The sequence below is a fragment of the Salvelinus alpinus genome, chromosome 22 (assembly GCF_045679555.1).
Source record: "Salvelinus alpinus chromosome 22, SLU_Salpinus.1, whole genome shotgun sequence".
In the NCBI taxonomy this organism is placed as follows: Eukaryota; Metazoa; Chordata; class Actinopteri; order Salmoniformes; family Salmonidae; genus Salvelinus; species Salvelinus alpinus.
Window position 1 is genome coordinate 21,113,107 of NC_092107.1, and position 22,103 is coordinate 21,135,209.

At 44.7% G+C, this 22,103-nt stretch overlaps 1 protein-coding gene across 1 annotated transcript in view; it reads right to left on the reverse strand.

Moving 5' to 3' along the window:
* Window positions 1-1,025: 1,025 nt before the first annotated feature.
* Window positions 1,026-22,103, reverse strand: part of LOC139549249 (glutamate receptor ionotropic, kainate 4-like) — a 408,231-nt gene continuing 387,153 nt past the window's right edge. Inside the window, exons 14-21 of the mRNA XM_071359499.1 lie at window positions 21,310-21,423; window positions 15,020-15,129; window positions 13,878-14,051; window positions 12,141-12,306; window positions 11,149-11,374; window positions 10,415-10,543; window positions 7,768-7,886; window positions 1,026-6,032 (exon numbers count right to left, since the gene is read on the reverse strand). Coding sequence (XP_071215600.1) covers window positions 5,631-6,032; window positions 7,768-7,886; window positions 10,415-10,543; window positions 11,149-11,374; window positions 12,141-12,306; window positions 13,878-14,051; window positions 15,020-15,129; window positions 21,310-21,423 — 1,440 coding nt within the window. The 3' untranslated portion in view covers window positions 1,026-5,630. The remainder of the gene's footprint in view (window positions 6,033-7,767; window positions 7,887-10,414; window positions 10,544-11,148; window positions 11,375-12,140; window positions 12,307-13,877; window positions 14,052-15,019; window positions 15,130-21,309; window positions 21,424-22,103) is intronic.

A 22,103-nucleotide genomic window follows, 5' to 3' on the forward strand; every position in this document is an offset into this window, starting at 1 on the left:
TCTCTTCTTCTTATTGGTGTCTTTTAGGAGTGGTTTCTTTGCAGCAATTCGACCATGAAGGCCTGATTCAGGCAGTGTCCTCTGAACAGTTGATGTTGAGATGTGATTGTTACTTGAACTCCGTGAAGCATTTATTTGGGCTGCAATTTCTGAGGCTGGTAAATCTAATGAACGTATTCTCTGCAGCAGAGGTAACTCTGGGTCTTCCTTTTCTGTGGCGGTCCTAATGAGAGCCAGTTTCATCATAGCGCTTGATGGTTTTTGCGACTGCACTTTTAGAAACTTCCAAAGTTCTTGAAATGTTCCGGATTGACTGACCTTCATGCCTCAAAGTAATGATGGACTGTCGTTTGTCTTTGCTTATTTGGGCTGTTTTTGGACTTGGTCTTTTACCAAATTGGGCTATCTTCTGTATACCACCCCTACCTTGTCACAACACAACTGATTGGCTCAACCGCATTCATTTAAATGCATTCCAGGTGACTACCTCATGAAGCTGGTTGAGAGAATAACAAGAGTGTGCAAAGCTGTCATCAAGGCAAAAGGTGGCTACTTTGAAGAATCTAAAATCTATTTTGTTTTTTTTAACACTTTTTTGGTTACTACATGATTCCATATGTGTTATTTCATAGTTTTGATGCCTTCACTATTATTCTACAATGTAGAAAATAGTGAAAATAAAGAAAAACCCTTGAATGAGTAGGTGTGTCCAAACTTTTGACTGGCACAATACGTTGTAAACTATCATTCATAGTCTAGGTTGTAGCAACCTCATGATGGGTAAAGGGAAAATGTGAGTATCATGTAGTAGCCTAAACCTATCAATGTTACATTGAACTGGATGAATGGAATATGAATGACAGTCATCCAACATGCTGTAATAGAAAAATGCAAAAACAAAACGTCCTCCCTCATCTTAAATGGCTATGAACGCCACTGTATCCACCATTCGTGTTAAAATGTTGCATGGCCTTACAATGTTCAATAAAGACAACATAACAAACAGGAAACCCTCAGAAGGGTGGTTTATGTTTTAAGAAATGTATTTATAGTGGAATAAAAATGACAACATAAGAAAATAAAGCATATAAAATAGCAGTTAAATCCTGCCATCCTACCCAAGGTCTCCCAGTGAAAGTCTGAGTGCTACTTCTTCTACATGACGATTCCTCTTCATTCCAATTCAACTCCCTTTAGCCTTCAAGGTAATTGGCAATCTTATTTCAACTAGGCTTGATTTAATGTCTGTGAATGTTTTCGTGCATAAAAGTTGAGTGCACAGAATCCCACTATCCATTCGCTAAACTCGGGAGTTCATCCAGCTGACCCCACGTTGTCTCAGGGTGCGTCCCAAATGGCACCCCCATTCCCTATATAGCGCACACCACTTTTGACCAGAGCAGGTAATCGCAAAAGGGTACCATTAGGACGCAATCTCTGTGACCTAGCAACTAGATATTATAGAAAACCTGCTAATTGAATGTGTGAATGTATGTGGATGTGTTCCCACAAGTTCAATTTGATGGTTAGGCTGAGGGCTTGTAGAAACAGAGAGCCCCTGGAACCTCCACAGGGAAACCCTGGTTGAGCATTCTGTATTTACACACTCATGACAATGTTCCATAAGAGGATTATGTGCATTGACACTATAGCCTCTGTATGATATAACAATGAGCTCTGTACAGCTTATTCTTTACCTCCTCTCTCTGTATCCATAGGAGCTCGAAAACAAACACACTGTACAGAAAACATTTCTCAGAGAATAGTTACACAGCAAAACCAGGACAACTTCACTCACAGGGTAAAACTTCTTGTAAAGCATAAAACATCATTTATTTTACGGGTATTCACATTGTATGGAAACATGTCGGACTGGTCTCTAGTGGTAAAATGAACAGACATTTGAGAAGAAATCAAATCCTTTGAAAACAGATGACGATCCCAGATGATGATTTCATTTGTAAAATGAAACTAAGGAATAGAATGGCCATGCATACCACAAGTAAAGGAATTGTTAAATTACAACACCATATTTGGTATAATTGAGGGACTTTTAAAGGGGCATACTTCATAGTTGTTGAATGTGGTGACATTGGCTACTAAATTAATTCACTAGTGATTTTCTAGCATTGAAGCGAGAGAACCTTTAAAAAAAGTGGTATTCAAAGTTGGGGTCGCTGCAGTGGGGTAGGCAAAATGTAAAAAAAAAAAAAAAATGTTTACAAAACATTAGCAACACCTTCCTAATATTGAGTTGCACTACTTTTGGCCCTCAATTTGTTGGGGCATGGACTCTACAATGTGTCGAAAGCGTTCCACAGGGATGCTGGCCTATGTTAACTCCAATGCTTCCCACAGTTGTGTCAAATTGACTGGATGTTCTTTTAGTGGTGGACCATTCTAGCTACACACGGAAAACTGTTGAGCATGAAAAACCCAGCAGCGTTGCAGTTCTTAAAACACTAACCGGTGCGCCTGGCACCTACTACCATACCCCATTCAAAGGCACTTAAATCTTTTGTCTTGCCCATTCACCCTCTGAAGGTCACACACACACAAATCATGTCTCAATTGTCTCAAGGCTTAAAAATCCTTCTTTAACCTCTCTCCTCCCCTTCATCTACACTGATTGAAGTGGATTTAACAAGTGACATCAATAAGGGATCATAGCTTTCACCTGGATTCACCTGGACAGTCTGTCATGGAAAGAGCAGGTGTTCCTAATGTGTTGTACACTCAATCAGCATATATATATTTTTTTTAGGAACAAACAATTTAGAGTACAGATTATTGTATGGAACAATATAGAAACGTTTTTGAGAAAGATAATTCGAAAATATAATTTTATTCAGTAAATGTGTTAATTGGTTTCTTTTCATTTTTAATTTTTTTTTAATAAGAGATGAAAGTGCAATGAATTGAAGGTTATTTGTTGATGTAAAAATCTAAATGTACAGATTTTAAGGTTGTGTCATTAGATTTGAGGTTGGGTCGCGAGAAATTATTGGGGAAAAAAATGAGGTCCCCAGACATTCTGGCGGAAAAAAATTGATTCCCCGCTGAAAAAGTTTGAATACCACTGTTCTAAAGAGATCTTTTGCATTTGTGGCCTGCTGGCTCAAGGGATATAGATGAAGGCATGAAAATAGACAACAGTTCTTTCTCCAGTCTCAGACCCTCATTGACCCAACCTAAGCGATCTGCTTAGCCGTTTCATTATCATCATTGTAAAAATGTATGACCTAGGTCTTTCAGCCGCCTACACTAAGGCAGGAGAACGCATATACTATGGGGAATGGGAATGTTTGACTGGCGCGTTGTATAGATGCCTTGAAAAGCAATTTTAGAGATGAATGAAATCAACTAAATAGTGGATTGAATTCAAATGCTGAAAGAGTCCATCCAGATTTTTAGATTGGATGTGACAAATACAAATGAACCTGACATACCTGGATGCCTCCAATTGAATACTTTGTCAAGATGGCCTGGTTTCAGGCACTCTTGATATACGAGTGGCACACCCTTTGGGCATTGTCAAGGAGACGGATTCATCAAAGCCTAATGTTGACAGACAGGCCACAGTTGTTCACTGTCGTCCCTCTCATTTTAGTCAGTTTAGTAGAAAAGCACAGTCAAAACAACAAATCTCAAGGACACCACCAGCAACTTATAAAACATCCAGGAAATGAGTAACATTATATGCTACATCGATGAATTTGCGATATGGTACATTGAATAAATCAACTTGAATGAACACATGGAGAAAGTACAGCTTTGCTCCACAAATCAAATCTGGCCTTGATTTCATTACTAGGGTTGTATTCATTAGGGCATGTGATGGAAAACACTTCCATTTTATTTTTGCTAAGTTTCTTATTGGACAAGTTCAAGTAGGCCCTGCCCGTTTCACCCCTTTTTGTTCAGTTTGGTGCCTAATTAATACGACCCAGATCTTGCACTGAGGGTCTCTGTTGATGGTTAGAGGGACAGCTCACCCAAAAAGTGAATTTTTGTAAGCAATGGGAAATCTGTAGGCCTCTACCCTAAATTAATGGGAATAATTGGCTCCATATAATTTTTTTAAATGCATATTGCAGAATTTACAAAACAGATGGTGATCCAGGAAAAAATGTCACATAAATGACTTCTAACCCCTCATACATATGAAAGCGTAAGACAATGTTTAATTTTGGGTGGAGTCTTTAAAAATCATAGTAAAACTCCTGTAAAAACATTTACTGGGAGCGTTCAGTTTTAATTTGTTCTGGAATGTGTTGAATTCTTCCCCAATGCCACCATCTGAGTATGACTACCTCTGCAGTGTGACTATCTGCATTGCCTGTGTGTACTGTGTATGTACTGTCTGTGTGTGTGCGCGCATGCCTTTGTGCCTGCATGTGTGAGTGTGTGCATATCTGCGAGCGTGCATGAGTGTATAGTGCACACCGCAGAGAGTGGGTCTGGGTCAAGGCAATAGTGCAGCACGAAGACGAGAGAGTGTGGAACAGATGGAATAGAGAGCACAAATTGGGAATAGTGAACCAATACCAATCACTTACAGTATATGGGATTCATATGAGACGGTATACCACAGTGGGCAATGGGAAGAAACTCAAAATGGTGATATGTTGTGGTATCTAGTGTTGTTTATGACCCGGGATCTGGGGGCAATATCAAGAGACAGGTCCCACACATGAGCAAAGGGAATGAATGATGACTCTTTCTGATTACATTGGGGTTCTTTGTGTCTCTGGGTAAATTGTTTGAACGGGAAACTCATTCTCCCCTCCAATCATCAGCATCACACCTGCGGACATGCGTTGCTGTCTTTCAGAAATACATCTCAAACATATTTTTGTATAGAATATAGTCACTATTATAAAACAAGTCATTGTGTTTGTTTTTGTCTTCGGTTCTCTTTGTCGTCGTTGTCTCAAGGCCGCGATGCCCGTCGTTCAAGATCAGCTTTTTTTTTGGCACTTTCACACAAAAAAAATGTATTCAAAGAATGATGCTGCATTGGAAGTCTTTTTCTATGTGTTCTCTGTTTGTAGCTCTGAAAAGGCAATAATGTACACACTCGGGAAAAGAAAACATCGTATCGTCTCAGAGAACAATAGAATGGTAACAATATGATCAATATCAAGAACACAGCAAAAGGAGAAATAATTTAAAAACAGATCAACAATTAGCACAATGAGTGACAGAAAATACTGCATAGTACAAATGCCCCATAACCTGTGTCCTTCACATCCTAGACAGGGCATAGGGCCTTCGAGACAGACAGCCCATACAGAGAGGTCGTGTCCCCTCTCACGGACTTCCTCTGGTAGTCTCTATGGACATGTCCATCGGCAGTTCCATCTCTAAGCCCAGGGCATCATTCCAGAGCTCAAAGATCCCTTCCATGGGGGACGTGCTCAAAATATCCACATCCAAAGCCCCAGCCGCTGTCCTCCAAAATCAAACGCACCAGGACCAAAGCAACTCCTGTCACAGTACCACATGACCTTCCCATGATGCTCCCTGTTGCCCCTGTGGAGGGGTGCCTACTGGGTACAGTAGTACAGTGGGTGTGTGGTGGTCTAGGTAGGTAAAGGGGTTGTCTAGGTCAAGGGGGTGCTTCCTTGTTATTCGGGTTCGCTACTGTTGGTCGTTTTCTCCCACTCTATGCTCTCCTCGCTGTGGGTGGGCGAGGCTCCGTGGCTGGGGCCGCCCCCGGGACGCACGCCACGCAGCCCCTGGAAGCGCCGGCACTCGGGGCAGATGCGGATATGGCTGCAGCCCCGAGCCACCAGAGCTGCCTCCTGCGCCAGTCTGTGGGAGAAGGGCTCAGAGAGGGGCAGGCCGGCGGCAGCGCCACACAGCTTGCCATTGCTCAGGCTGACAGCAGCAGCCCGCGCTCGGCGCTCCTCCAGGGGTAGGGGGCGAGGACGGAGCATGGTCGTCCCCCGCCGACGCCTCAGCTGTAGGCTGTCCCGGCACAGGACGATCCCCTGGAGCTCCCGTAGCATCTCCTCACACACCGACAGCTGCAACACACACAGGGAGAGAGAGGCTGGGAGATCTCACTGACACACTGCAAGATCAGAGACTGACGGGCAGGCTGACTTTAAAAGTATTTTGGGTAATAGACATAATACAACAAAAGGATATCACTTGAAAGCATTAATTAAAACGCTTGTTTCCAAAGTGGTCCTCCGACTGACAGACACCATGCAGGACAGACAACAGCTACACAAATAGGATAGAATGGGATGTACTGGACATTTAAGTCTGACAATATCTAACAAAAGGAACTTAATATTAAGTTTGTTGAGAAAATATCACATACAATGAAATTCAAAACTATTCTGTGCTGCCAACTTTGTGGGAACAGTTTGGGGAAGGCCCTTTCCTGTTTCAGCATGACAATGCCCCCGTGCACAAAGCGAGGTCCATACAGAAATGGTTTGTCGAGATCGGTGTGGTAGAACTTGACTGGCCTGCACAGAGCCCTGACCTCAACCCCATCGAACACCTTTGGGATGAATTGGAACACCGACTGCGGGCCTAATCACCCAACATCAGTGGCCAACCTCACTAATGCTCTTGTGGCTGAATGGAAGAAAGTCCCTGCAGCAATGTTCCAACATCTAGTGGAAAGCCTTCCCAGAAGAGTGGAGGCTGTTTATAGCAGCAAAGGGGGGGGACCAACTCCATATTAATACCCATGATTTTGGAAAGAGATGTTCGACAAGCAGGTGTTCACATACTTTTGGTCATGTAGTGTTTTCCTTTAACATTCTTATATATGATATGAAATTATTGTGAAAAACTGGTTACATTATACATTTTGCCATTCTCATCCCCATAACATAAGACAAATCCCTGCATTTCCTTTATTGTGTTAAATGGGTGTTACTGTATCTGTGTGTGCTGGTTTGTCTCCTCTCTGTCTTCCTCTCCCAATGATATCACACAGTATCAGTGTGGACTAGACTAAGTCAGGGTGAGGAGAACAGGCATGATAATCACACATCACAGTTAGCTGTAGTCACACAGTACATCTTTCTAACTGTGTTGGCCATGGCATCTCCCTTTGTGCAATGTCATAGAAGGGAACAAGCTTACAGAGGCACTGCGTGGGCTATGAGCCATGCCATTATAACTGACAAAAATCAAACAAGCCATTCCAAATACGCACACACTAATTTGATCGTTTCCTAGTCCCCCCAAAAATAAGTCAGGTGGCATGGGCTTTTCTGTACACAGGCTGGTTTATTCAGATATATATTGTTATATCACAGTGTTGTATCGGGAACAAATCCAATTGAAAACAGTCATATTTCGCAAAGAAAAACATCACAGAAAAATACAGCAGAAACTGAAATGAAATCATTTCCAAACCATGAAACTACGTCTCATTCAAAAGTTAATTCAAAGCGGGCTGATTTTTTAGGTTGTTCAAGAATAAAAGCACAGCATTTACAGTCACATTCACTACCAGTGGAGACAGCTGAGGTCTACTACATAAAGGCATGTAGATAGATAGTGTATGTGAGGTGTTATCTTTGGCAAAGGTCTTGGAGGCAAATAAAAAGGAATGGCGCCCACTTGGCAAGGGGCTGGCAGGGATAGGAAGCTATGTGCTTCACCCTGTGCGAGGCAGCATAGTGGGGCTCGTGGGGCTTGCTGCTTCTGGAGTTGAACTGGGTCTGGGAGAAGAGCGCATCAGGGCGGGGAGAGGGAGACAAAGCAGATGCAGGTAAAATAGCCCTCTCTCACCTCTGTTCCGGGCGTCTGCCGCAGAAACCACATAAACTCCAGCACCGCCATAAAGATAGCCACCAGGAGACCGCACACCAGCACCACGAAGATACCGCCTATGTTTTCCATGCCTAGTCCTGGGAGGCAGGGAGAGAGAGAGGGCGAGAGAGACAGAGAGAAAGAAAGAAAGAGAGAGGGAAAGAGTAAAAAAAAAAAAAAGAACTGAAATACCTTGCTTACATAAGTATTCAGACCCTTTGCTATGAGAATCGAAACTGAGCTCAGGTGCATCCTGTTTCTATTGATCATCCTTGAGATGTTTCTACAACTTGATTGGAGTCCACCTGTGGTGAATTCAATTGATTGGACATTATTTGGAAAGGCATCACACCTGTCTATATAAGGTCCCACAGTTGACAGTGCATGTCAGAGGAAAAACCAAGCCATGAGGTAGAAGAAATTGTCCATAGAGCTCCGAGACAGGATTGTGTTGAGGCACAGATCTGGGAAGGGGTACCAAAACATGTCAAAGGTTTGGACACACCTACTCAAGGGTTTTTCTTTATTTTTACTATTTTCTACATTGTAGAATAATAGTGAAGACATCAAAACTATGAAATAACACATGGAATCATGTAGAAACGCAAAAGTGTTAAACAAATCAAATTCTTCAAAGTAGCCACCCTTTGCCTTGATGACAGCTTTGCACACTTGGCATTCTCTCAACCTGCTTCATCAGGTAGACACCTGGAATGCATTTCAATTAACAGGTGTGCCTTGAGAAAAGTTAATTTGTGGTATTTCTTTCTTCTTAATGCGTTTGAGCCAATCAGTTGTGTTGTTACTAGGGGTGGTATACAGAAGATAGCCCTATTTGGTAAAAGACCAAGTCCATATTATGGCAAGAACAGCTCAAATAAGCAAAGAGAAATGACAGTCCATCATTACCTTAAGACATGAAGGTCAGTCATTTCAAGAACTTTGAACGTTTCTTCAAGTGCAGTCGCAAAAACCATCCAGCACTATGTTGAAACTGGCTCTCATGAGGACCGCCACAGGAAAGGAAGACCCAGAGTTACCTATGCTGGATAAGTTCATTGGAGTTACCAACCTCAGAAATTGCAGCCTAAATAAATGCTTCACAGAATTAAAGTAACAGAAACATCTCAACATCAACTGTTCAGAGGAGACTGCATGAATCAGGCCTTCATGGTCAAATTGCTGCAAAGAAACCACTGTTAAAGTACACCAACAATAAGAAGAGACTTGCTTGGGCCAATAAACATGAGCAATGGACATTAGACCGGTGGAAATCTGTCCTTTGGTCTGATTAGTCCAAATGTTTTATTTTTGGCTCCAACCACCATGTCTTTATGAGACGCAGAGTAGGTGAACTAATGAACTCCACATGTGTGGTTCCCACCGTGAAGCATGGAGGAGGTGTGATGGTGATTTATTTAGAATTCACTTAACCAGCATGGCTACCACAGCATTCTGCAGCGATACACCATCCCATCTGGTTTGCGCTTTGAGAGACTATCATTTGTTTTTCAACAGGACAATGACCCAAAACACCTCCAGGCTGTGTAAGGGCTATTTGATCAAGAAGGACAGTGATGGAGTGCTGCAGCAGATGACCTGGCCTCTACAATCACCCGACCTCGACCCAATTGAGATGGTTTGGGATGAGTTGTACCGCAGAGTGAAGGAAAAGCACCCAAGTGCTCAGCATATGTGGGAACTCCTTCAAGACTGTTGGAAAAGCACTCCAGGTGAAGCTGGTTGAGAGAATGCCAAGAGTGTACAAAGCAGTCATCAAGGCAAAGGGTGGCTACTTTGAGGAATCTAAAATCAAAAAAATATTTTGATTTGTTTAACACTTTTTTGGTTACTACATGATTCCATACGTGTTATTTCATAGTTTTGATGTCTTCACTATTATTCTACAATGTAGAAAAAAGTAAAAATAAAGAAAAACCATTGAATGAGTAGGTGTGTCCAAACGTTTGACTGGTATTATATGTAAATGTGATATTTCATTCTTTTTTTTTTTGCTTTGTCATTATGGGGTATTGTGTGTAGATTGAGCGGGAAAAAACAATTTAATATATTTAAGAATAAGGCTGTAACGTAACAAAATGTGGAAAAAGTCAAGGGGTCTGAATACTTTCTTAATGCACTGTATATACACACACATGCCCACGCCCACGCCCACACACACACACACATACTTTATTTGAATCCACCAATCAAATTGACAAAAAAAGGATCCAAACATTTCAAAGGTCCCTGTATGCATGGCACTCAAGGGTACAGAAAGCACCTCCTTCTCCATACAGCGAGGCTGCCCACAGCTGAAACAAAGCAGGACCTAGCCAATTGCTTTGCCCTAGTTTTTGTCAGACCCACAATCTGGAGGCCACGCGCTGCAATCCTGTGTACGTGACTGCCAAATATCAGCGCCACCACCTTGCACCTACACCCGAGGCTGTGATTTAAGCAGTATTTAAACGCACGCACACATACGCACACACACACCACAGTCAGCATCACAGTGACCCTGACACTTAACCAGTCTAAATAGGGTGAGTAAGATGAAAGGGGGAGGACAAGGGGGAAGGATGGATGGCTAGAGAGAGAATGAAAGATGGAGGGGTAATGGCACCTTTGGCACGGTGATCCTCCTCCTTTGGACACTTGCCACCATCCCACCATTTCCTCTTCAAGATCTCTAGACGGTTGTCTTCTTGCAGCTTGAGGATGGCAAGGTCAAACTCATCCCGGTACACTGACCCTGAGGAGGAACAGCCGAATGTACAGAGGGTCACAGGCCTGCAAAGACCATCTCGTCAGTGAGTGAACATATAGTTGCATTCCTGGGAGGTTTCCTGTAGCATGTGTTTCTATGCATTATGATGAGTGCAGTTTACAGGAAGTGCTAGTCTATATGTGTGTGCGTAAACGTAACCTTCCTATGACCTATGATTTGCATATCCCACACTGTATTCTAAGGCAGTGTTTCTCAAATTGAATAAATACTGGTAAGGGTTCAGGCTAGGGGTTTCCGAGGACCGGTTTGGGTAACACTTTTCAAAGACAAAGAACCAATGCGGTTGTTGGTTTGACTTTGAACAATGAAATCTAGATTATTCAAGCAAACTTCAGTCCATACCACTTGTCATGGACTGAAACTGAGGTAATGACAGCACTTCCTTTTCATAAACACTGCACTAAGGACAGAGAGCAGAGAAAGCCCATACGTTTGGCAAAAAGATGCCCGCTTTAGTTAGCGTCGTGTAAATGATGTCTCTTCTCTTACTCACTGCAATGCCGATGAGGTCACAGTTGATACTCTCTCCTCCTTTCCACCTTCTCCTCCATCCCCTTCTCTCCACTTACCCACTGGCATGCCGATGCCGTAGCCCTTGGTGTCCAGCAGACCTCCTATCTGGGTGAGGTTACAGTTGCGCTGCCGGTAGTACTCGTTCATGGTGCTCTCTAGCAGGTAGGCGTAGTTGGAGTTGACCACGCGGGCGATGCCCTCCTCCGTGCTCTTCACAAACACACTGGGCTGCTTGGAGTGCATGAAGTTCCACATGCGCTGGTACGTCTGGTAGCGCGAGTTCTATGACACAGGGGGACATATCATAGAAGCACGGTCAGATTTTAATTGTTGAATTTTTTATTTAACCTTGATTTAACTAGGCAAGTCAATTGAATAGTCACTTATTTACAATGACGGCCTACTACGGCCAAATCCGGACGACGCTGGGCCAATTGTGCGCCGCCGTTATGGGACTCCCAATCACCGCCGGATGTGATACAGCCTGAATTCAAACCAGGTACTATAGTGAGATGCAGTGCCTTAGACCGCTGCGCCACTCGGGTGCCTGATCTGGTCTGATCTGAGGGCTAAGGGCATGCGTTGAGCTCTGGAGCACAAAAGAGGCCCCATAGGAATCTAAAGGAGAGAGAGGAGCTCCCTCTCTCCGACTCGCTCTCTCTCTCTTTCTGTCTTTGTCTCTGTCTTTCTCTCATGGTCCCTCTCTCTGTCTTTCTTCGGCTCTCTCTGACTTTCTCTCCCCATTTCTCTTTCTCTTTGACAGGTGAAAGCCTGCTTTGTGGCTAACTACATAGACAGACAGGGAAAGTCAGCGGCTGACCCACACTGCCTATCTCTCCAGGTGCAGCACTGAGTTTTCCTTCAGGGGGGAGAGGATATTGACAATCAGACAGGAAACAGATAAGTCATGGTCAGTGGAGATGGAGAGGGGGACAGACAGTGAGGTGACAGGGTCTAAGATAAGATCAGTGACAGGTCATCTATTATAGTGGAGGGGGCCGTGTGTGTGTGGTATGTGTGTGCGTGTCCGTGTGTGTGTGCCCTTCACCTGGAAGAAGGTCATGGTGGAGCCCCCGTGCATGGTGCCGTACTCGATGGCCGTCTGGTCAGCCAGGTCGTCCACTGACTCAATGGGCACCTCCATCCTCTGGACAGTGAGGAAGGCAGCCAGGTTGGCTGTGTAGGACGAGATGATGATCAGGGTGAACGCCCACCTGGAGGGACAGCGGGAGCAGCAGTCAGACATACCGACTGGGACCACCTCAGAGGTACAGTATCAGCTATAGACTCACACAGACTACCTCAGAGGTACGGTATCAGCTATAGACTCACACAGACTACCTCAGAGGTACGGTATCAGCTATAGACTCACACAGACTACCTCAGAGGTACGGTATCAGCTATAGACTCACACAGACTACCTCAGAGGTACGGTATCAGCTATAGACTCACACAGACTACCTCAGAGGTACAGTATCAGCTATAGACTCACACAGACTACCTCAGAGGTACAGTATCAGCTATAGACTAACACAGACTACCTCAGAGGTACAGTATCAGCTATAGACTCACACAGACTACCTCAGAGGTACAGTATCAGCTATAGACTCACACAGACTACCTCAGAGGTGCAGTATCAGCTATAGACTCACACAGACTACCTCAGAGGTGCAGTATCAGCTATAGACTCACACAGACTACCTCAGAGGTACAGTATCAGCTATAGACTCACACAGACTACCTCAGAGGTACAGTATCAGCTATAGACTCACACAGACTACCTCAGAGGTACAGTATCAGCTATAGACTCACACAGACTACCTCAGAGGTGCAGTATCAGCTATAGACTCACACAGACTACCTCAGAGGTACAGTATCAGCTATAGACTCACACAGACTACCTCAGAGGTACAGTATCAGCTATAGACTCACACAGACTACCTCAGAGGTACAGTATCAGCTATAGACTCACACAGACTACCTCAGAGGTACAGTGTCAGCTATAGACTCACACAGACTACCTCAGAGGTGCAGTATCAGCTATAGACTCACACAGACTACCTCAGAGGTACAGTATCAGCTATAGACTCACACAGAGTACCTCAGAGGTACAGTATCAGCTATAGACTCACACAGACTACCTCAGAGGTACAGTATCAGCTATAGACTCACACAGACTACCTCAGAGGTACAGTATCAGCTATAGACTCACACAGACTACCTCAGTGTCTACCAGGTATACCGTGCCTTCTGTCACCCTGAAGATGGCACAGGGATGCTGAAACATTGGTGTTTTCTGACCCAATAAATGAATGGGAGGTTATACATATAGAGTGTGCGACTCTTTGTTTTTATAGCTTACCAGGTATAGACTCACACACAGACTACCTCAGCGGTACGGTATCAGGTATAGTATCAGACTCTGCGTTTTTTCCATGACCACGTGACCTGAATAGGAAATACTCAGGGCCAAGATGGCAGGCTAATTGGAGCAGCGGCACACAAATCACATGATCAAAATGTTGCTTTGATACTCCTGAAACTGCTGTAGAGAGGTCAAGGCCACCGGCTACAGTACGGTTCAGGTCTGCAAGATAGTGTGGAAGCTTCTAGACAGATACGTATGCAGTATGTATGCAAGTGTCTAAGTGTGACTGAGTGAGTGCACTATTACCCTTTTCGCACTACTGCGCCAAACCGAGCGGTACCTTGGTTATACATCCACCATAGTTGCTGGAACTGTGCTGGAAAGGACCAGGTGAGAATCATTTTTTATTGTACTCACCATACTCCACTGACGCAGCGCGTGGAGAGGGCGCGGGGGGCGATGGTGGACCCCTGCTGCATGAACCCCCCCACGGGGAACCAGAAACTGTTGCCCAGCGAGTATTGGTTGATGAGGAGGTTACAGCGCCCCTTCAGGCAGGGGTGGGGATTGTACCACTCGTAGGGGGTGAGTCTAAACAGACACGCAGACACACACGCATGAGCGCAGGCACGCAGTGAGAGAGATTCGAGGGGGAAACAACAACTTGAACAGTCAGTGAAGCAAAGAGTCATCTTGAATCCCATGAGGTGGTGTAGCGTGTTTTTCCGTCCCCCTGGGTCAGCTGGTGTACACTCCCATACACCTGCTGCTGTCTGCTGTGAGTGAAAGCAGCCTGACAAGCGACTAAATATGCTGTATGGAGCAGACTATTGAGCTGCCATGACAGCTTCCGGTATATTACCGTGTTTGTAGGATGATCCAAGTTCTAAAAACCTGTAATTCATTTAATGCATGCATCGACCACAGGCAAATCTTCAAGGGGAAAACATAATGCAGAGCGGTACAAGGGTAACACATTGTATTTAGCTTCCTTCAACATACAAACGAGTAAAGAATAATTGACCTTTGGCAACCCCTCCTCTCAGAATGTCTCCTTACAGCTGTTGTCGCTGTCACTTTTCAGTGGGAGGTTGTTTTCTTGTATTGTTGCTTTTTAAATGTACCAAATGTTTCTTTCAGGTACAGTCACATGACATCAACATTTAATCAAGACGGCTCCACTTCCATCAACTTTCAAAATCATCACCTTTCAAAATGAGAAAGATGTCCCCCCCCCACACTCTTTTTTCACAGAAATGAAATGACTTATTTACACAATAAATACATACATACATTATGACATCAAGGGGTTGTTGCCTGCTACCAAATAATCTCTCCTTCCTCCTGAAATGTGCACTCGTTCACTACTCCATGGGCTATAGGGAATGTCCATATACCAGTCATTTCCTTTCAAATCCACGAACAAGTGCACAATTCGGGAGAACGGAGAGGCCATTGGGACGCAACACACGTGCATCGTTGTGCTGCATATGACGTGTCAGTTCCTCCAAAGCACCAGTAGATGTCAATGTGGAGCTGAGAGAAGTTGGAGGACTCACCTGGCGACCAGAAAGAGCACACAGCTGACTGCCAGGTAGGCTAGCAGCATGAAGAGCCACACCCCGGGAGAGAAAGGGTCTAGGAAGGAGAAGTAGCCAGGTCTGCGCCCCTACAACACACACACACACACACACGGAGAGAGAGAGGTGGGTTAGCTGCATTACATATACACAGATACACCCTAAACCAATACATCTGTCACAGATGAATCCCTATGACCGAGCGTTCCTGTGTTTTCTCTGACTGAGACTCCGAGACATGGAGCCATATGCCTCGGGTCTAGATATACTACTGGGAGATTATCAGCCTGGGTTTTATATAGAGCTAATTCATACTGCTTAATTATCTAGCACCGATGGCCATTGTCCACAAAATGAAACCAATTACGTTTGAAATAGAGCTCTGGAAAATGCATGGTTGAAATTGACCCGCAGAAGGCCAGCGCAGTAGCTAGGGGCAATTACATTATCTTCAATGGAGATGGAGAAACTCAAACCAGTGCAGTCCATCAAAGACAAGAACTGTAAGGAAGGACCTGGTGTTTTCAGGGGCAACAGCACAGCTACGTAGGTTATCGGATGAACTTTAAGTGGTCAAACAGCTTATTGTAAGAGTAGGCCGACATATTCTTAACACAGTGAGGCCACATTTGATATGTAACATGTATCATCAATACACCAAAACTACAACCCCCTTGATAATAAGCAAGACAACATGCATGCAATACAAATGCTCCCTCCCCCCCAAAAAATATATTGCATGTGCGGCGAGGGGATAGGATTTAAAGGTCATCAAACAATTCTAAATGATGAATTAATGCGCAATTAGGCCTGGATGAGGCCGGATATTCATTCATGTGTCTGTAATCACTCCCGTATTAGTGTAATTGAGCAACATAGGAGTGGAGCTGGAGATTTCTAATTATAGTAGAGAGAATTAGGACTGCCTGAAGAGCCTAATGCTACCAGCTGATGGAGGCCTGCCTTCTGAAAATTATCCATTTACGGTGCCAGCATTCAATGTACTCTCTGATAAGGGACTCTGTAACGGTACTCAAACTGGTCAGAGGCCATTATAGGTGTCGGAGAGAGTCTTGAATCGAGAAACGGTCGTGGGTGTGAGTCTTTTTTGAGGGTGTGACCGCCGGGTTCAAACCCGGGTCTCCTGCATGCCACAAGACTGTGTTAGCCCACTGAGTTAATGCCTAGGCATTGTAAACCACCTCCGTTACAAAGGCAGGACGTACAGTAAAAAGTCATGCCGGTAACAGTGCAACGCAGTGACAACTCCCGCAAAATAAGAAACTATACGGCGAAAAAAGTAACTAGGTGAAGGTTGTGCTGACACGATCCAATCTGGTGCCAATTGAAGTGAGCGTTTTGTTTACATCGCTACTCTATTTAATTCCCTGTTTAGTTGCCACTAAGAGACCATTAAGAAAGAGCAGAGCTGTTGAGGAAACAGCACAACACCAGCAGATGGTGTCGTGAAAAGATCAGAGAGAGGGAGAAATAGAGAGGGATGGATGGAGGGGGAGAGGGAGAAATAGAGAGGGATGGATGGAGGGGGAGAGAGGGAGAGGGAGAGGGAGAGAGGGAGATCATGAGAGGAAGAGGAAGAGGGAGAGAGGAAGAGAAAGTGAGGTGGAGAGGACGTTGGGCTGTGTGATATTTCAGTAACACGAGGAAGTGAGCTCAACTTTCAAGAAGTAAGGTTAGTACATAGAACAAAAACATAGCCACACCTGAAGTAAGGCAAACAGTTTGCCTAGGAGAATCAAAAATGAAAGTCCATAGTCAAAGGGACTATGTTACACCTTGAAAGTGATATAGTAGTGTGTTTCTATTCTCTTGGCATTTCTATCAAGTGTGGCTCGGCCAACCATTCTATTTGCTTGTGTAAAGCCACTGAGCATTTTCTCCTCTTGTCCTGTATTTAACAGTAGCTCATTCTCTGTGGCCCTCCAGACATCTCAGCACAGCAGTGTTAATACCCCTTAACAAGCAGCTCAACCGGGCAGTTGAGCTAGTGTTGACAACCAATTCCAAATGAAATGAAACATATTCATTTTGTTTGGCATATTCTTTTAGTTAAAGGATCACGTGATTTTCATTATCGGACTAAAACACCCATTCAAATATGGCTGAAAACCAGGAAGTGAATGTGAGCAAAACCGAACGTCATTTCTACACATTTTTTGTACTAATTATGTGCGCATTGGGAAATTACAAGGTTGTAAAATGTTGCCGACCTCTAAAACACCATTTAAGAATGATACTAAGATATTGTTGTTATCCAATTTTATGCTCTATCGGGCGGTTGAGTTGCCCATTAAAGGAATGCTATAAAGTCTAAACTAGTAATAATGGACAATAGAGAAATATTATGAGACTTCGTCTGTACAAATACAGAAATCCTTTCATACCCATATCATTATTTACTGTCTGCCTGTTATCTTAAATATGTTTCACAATATCATTCAGTGCATGTCATTTTACTGGTATTCTAAGCATATAAACTGTAAATGTGTGAATTTACATACAGTTGAATATTCATTTTTGGACACAAATGTATCATATTTTATGCATATTTGATATCAGTCCCTCATTTAACTAGGCCTATCTTCCATCAAAAGTAAATGAAGCAGATATAAAGTCAATTAATGTATCATCTTTTTATGATGTAAAAAGTCTATGCAAATTCCAATACAAATTTAATTTACTCTAATGTTTGCGATGCATTATTTATCGAGGTTCATGTCATGCAAACAAAAATTAGCAATTTATGGCCTATATTGAGGCTAAATACACATATTTTGCAGAACAATACTTATCCTGATATTTTTTTCTTGGTGTGCCAGTTAAAGGGTTAGGTTGTTATTCTGTGTGTGTGTGTGTACTGGGTGATGGAGGGAGGGAGGGAGGGAGGTAGGTAGGGATGGCAAGGTGTGATGGTACATTTGTTTCTTCTCAAACAGGAGATAGCCCCCTCAGGCTGTCAGGAAGCCCTCTGAGGTGCCAGTCATCTGCACTGATCTGTAGTGAAGGTGGGCATCACGACTGGTGAAGGCAACACAGGTCTTTTTTTGGTAAAACTTTACTTGAAGCCTTCAGGTATAATGGTTTATTCCTTGTTATATGCAAGTATGCGCCTATGATTTATTAAGCGGATTATAATATGTAATGGCGCTATTTTTTTCCCTCAGGACTGTTACCACTTGACTACAGGCTCTAAACTGTACAACAGGTCTCTGACTGTACTTATGACTGTATCCATGCATGCATGGCACTCTGACTGGATAGGAAGGTCTTTATTGGACATGAGCTTTATAGAGTGTAGTTATCATCATCATCCCATCAAATGGAGAACCGGGGGAGGCGCCGGTTGTGACAACTGCCTCATTGCCCGTGTTGGTTTTACAAGCAAATCCAAACAATCCGAAATGAAGCGTTATACAAACCCCTCTCCCCGTGGGCTCCACTTTGTGTTAAGTGGCGGGGTATAAGACCTTTAGCACGTCGTTTCTAAACCCAGAGGCGCAACGTCGCGAGACTTCCGGGAACGCTTACGAAGCAGACCAAGCAGACCGGGCTGGGGTTTGAGAAGTCAATGAGAGAAGTGAAAACTTCATCCTTAGTTGTTACATTTCTCAAAATCTAAAGGCACAACCTGGATTCGAGCCAATGCCTTAAGTAGTTGAACTTGTTGTTACTCCAACCTCGTGAAAGTGACAAACTGACACGTTTTCATTTTTGTCAAAAACAACTTCATATCAAAAGGAGTGCCTTTGATTTGACGACCTGCGGAAGTGCAGTTCGAAACGAGACGACCGATAGACCCGATAGACGTGTTTCTGCGCATGAGCTTAGCTAGCCAATGTCCACATGACAATGTCGACATGACATCGCCTACAAGTGTGATCGGGGATTTCTATTGGAGAAAATTTGTATTGCAGTTTCTTCCTATCTTCATACTGTACCGTCTTTGCCTTTCGTGAGTGAGGTCACGTTCAAGGATTTCACCAACATATCTTCCTCCCTCCCCTTATTGTCATTCCCCACGCATTCAACCTGGGAGGGAGGTGTGACTGCACTACAGAAACACACGGCGTGAAGGAGAGTAACCCGTTTAGTTTCAAACGCCAGCCCCCTTGAGAGATGCATGCCAATTTGTGGTCCGCCACTCACATCGCTGTTATTATGGTCTCTGTGACTACGGAGGTGGAGGTGTTCTGTTTATGTGGCGAGAGGGAGGGGGCTGCTGATTGGCCTGCCGTCCCAGATTCCCTCAGTGCTCTCTCTCGCGGGATGTCTGGGGCAGCTGAGAGGGAGAGGGCAGGCGGGGAAGATGGAGGTTGGGGCGAGATTGGAGGGGGACAGACACACACAATCAGGATCCCAGTGCCACACTCCCACAGGGCAGCTTGTGAATGTGACACCACTCCCCTCTATACCAACCCTCTAATTAACTTGTGGGTCTAATTAGGTTTCTTATCTCCATACGCACCCTCAATACTCTTTTTCTCTCTCTCTCCATTTCTCTCTTTTGATCTCTCTGTTTCTCTCCGTCTTTACTACTACTACTACTACTACTAGGAAGGAGGGATTGGTGGAAAGACGTCCTCAGAACATAGAAGTAGGGGATTATGAGAAAGGGTGTTTGATGAAACAAGTGTACAGATTGGTGGAGTGGTCAGTCTCGGAGTATACTCCAACATGGGAGAGACGAAGGACTTAGGGTAATCAAAAGAGGACCATCCCAAAACACTTTATGAAACCAGTTAATCAAGATAAGCAAAAAGAGATTAAGAAGACACAGGGGTTCACTGTGGACAGAAAGAGATTAAACAGTGGTAGGCAGGGCCAGACTAACGCATTTGGGGCCCCAGGACATCTACCTCCAGGGGCACATGCCCTGCATGCCCATTCGGTAATCCGGCCCTGGTATTAGGCCAATTCTACAGCCATGCAGCAGGTAATTAAACCTCAACAGGCGTTTCTATTTTGCCCCATTTTCCATTGTTATTGATCAGGCTGAGAATTTCAATTTAAGTCTGAAATAAGTAGCGGGGCCCTTGTAGAAATCACAGCATCAGAAATCAATAGCTAGTGGATTAAACCTAAACAAGTGCAGTCACAGAAATTCTATTATTGAATGGTGGCGCTGGAGCCTTGTAGCTCTGTGTGAGACCTAAGAGATTGCCAAGGGGGGCTGGGAGGGAGTGAGTCCTGGGTAGAGAGATGAAGAGAGGAGGAGACACCAGGGACAGGTGCTGTGTAAAGACTCCAGACAGACAGACAGACAGATAGACTGAGAGCGAGAGAGAAATCAGTGCGGCTCACTCTTTGTAGTTAGTCTCTTCCGCCCTTCACTCCTGACCTTAAGCGGCCGAGGCTTCACATCTCTCTCTGCCAGTTACCTTACGAATGCTCTTCATCCCATCCCTCTATCCTTCCCCCTCCCTGTCTGTCTTGTCTGTGCCCGCCTGGTTAGGACAGTGGGAGTGTGTGTGTCAATATTGAGCTGCAATGTGTGTGGGCTTCTCCTTTCCTCCTCCACGCCGCGTCAGCTCGCAGGAACACGCCAATGAGCACGTTCCAACGCGTCAGCAGTAGCAGCAGCAGCCTGCCGCAGAGGTGATATGGCAGCCCACTTAACACTGCACCTGCTGCTATCGATTCATTCGACCAACTGTTGGTCCAATGGAGCCTTTCTCCTGGCAGCTGCACCTATTAGCACCAAGGAAAGAGGAGGTACGCAGACGGGGGGACAGGGAGGACAGGGGTGGCTGTGAGTAAACGCTCTACTGGGACGCCACATTAATGTTTTTACACGCCGCCGCTTGGTTCAAAGCGGCTCCATCCGGCCGGTGGCCAGCGGAGAGACCAGTGTGTCACCTTAGGTTTGGGGGAAGGCCTTTGATTAATGGTTGGCTGGTGTTAAAACACAGAGACAATCGTATTGAATTTCCACAACTGTTGCCTGGGTCTTGTTCTATACGCAGGGGTCAGGGCTATTATTGGTGCGAATTAGATCCCAGTCACAAACAGAGAAGAAGTGGGAATGGGAATGAAAGAAGTCCATTTATCAGGTCGATTCACACCCGCATATCACGGAGCAGAGCACACCATCTGTTACTCTGGCAGAGGTAGAGAGAGGAGAGGGATGTAGTGGGAGGGGCTGAACGGGCTCCCAGACAGAGGCTGATGATTGGTCGCTAGCTGTTTGTAGAGTTCAGGGGTCAGCCAGGTTGTTTGTAGGGGTCGGAGAGGTCAGAGGTTAGTCTTACCAAGTGCACACGGTACATGATGCTGATTCCCAGAGTCATAAAAGGCTTGGAGAAATCGATAACCTTCTCCCTCTCTGCGGTGATGGTGAGCCCCGCTACGGCAAGGTCCGCTTTCTGGAATAGACACACACACACACACACACACACACACACACACACACACACACACACACACACACACACACACACACACACACACACACACACACACACACACACACACACACACACACACACACACACACACACACACACACACACAGTTAGGTACATCTACAGTAACAAAGGTTGGGTTGTGGTGGTGGAAAATGCATGGAAAATAAGTGAAATAGTAAGTAGGCTACTGGTGTAATTCCACTCCTACTGTGCTGCCATTGTTGTCCGTGACGCCTAGTCTGCCAGCAGTGTGTAGCATCATTGGCTTTGTGTCTGAAACCTGACTCATGCAGGGCACCAGGGAGAACAGAGTGTAGAACAGAGGGGGGGGGGGCTACATTCCAAATGAAACCCTATTCACTATGTAGTGCACTACTTCTGAGCAGGATCCAGGGCACTATATAGGGAATAGGGTGCCAACTTAGAACAGTGCAATGTTTTTTTCAAGCAGGCGAAGGGCAGATTGTTACGACAAATCACTTGACACAGCAGCCAGTTAGCCAGCTAGGCTGAGCCAGCCAGCCAGCCAGCCAGTGCTACTCGGCATGGTAGGGCTGTGAAGGTGGCTGCTCGATCCCAGTAATCATCCGACACTGCAAAGTGCATCTGCAAGAGATGTTCATCTCCCCAGGACCCAG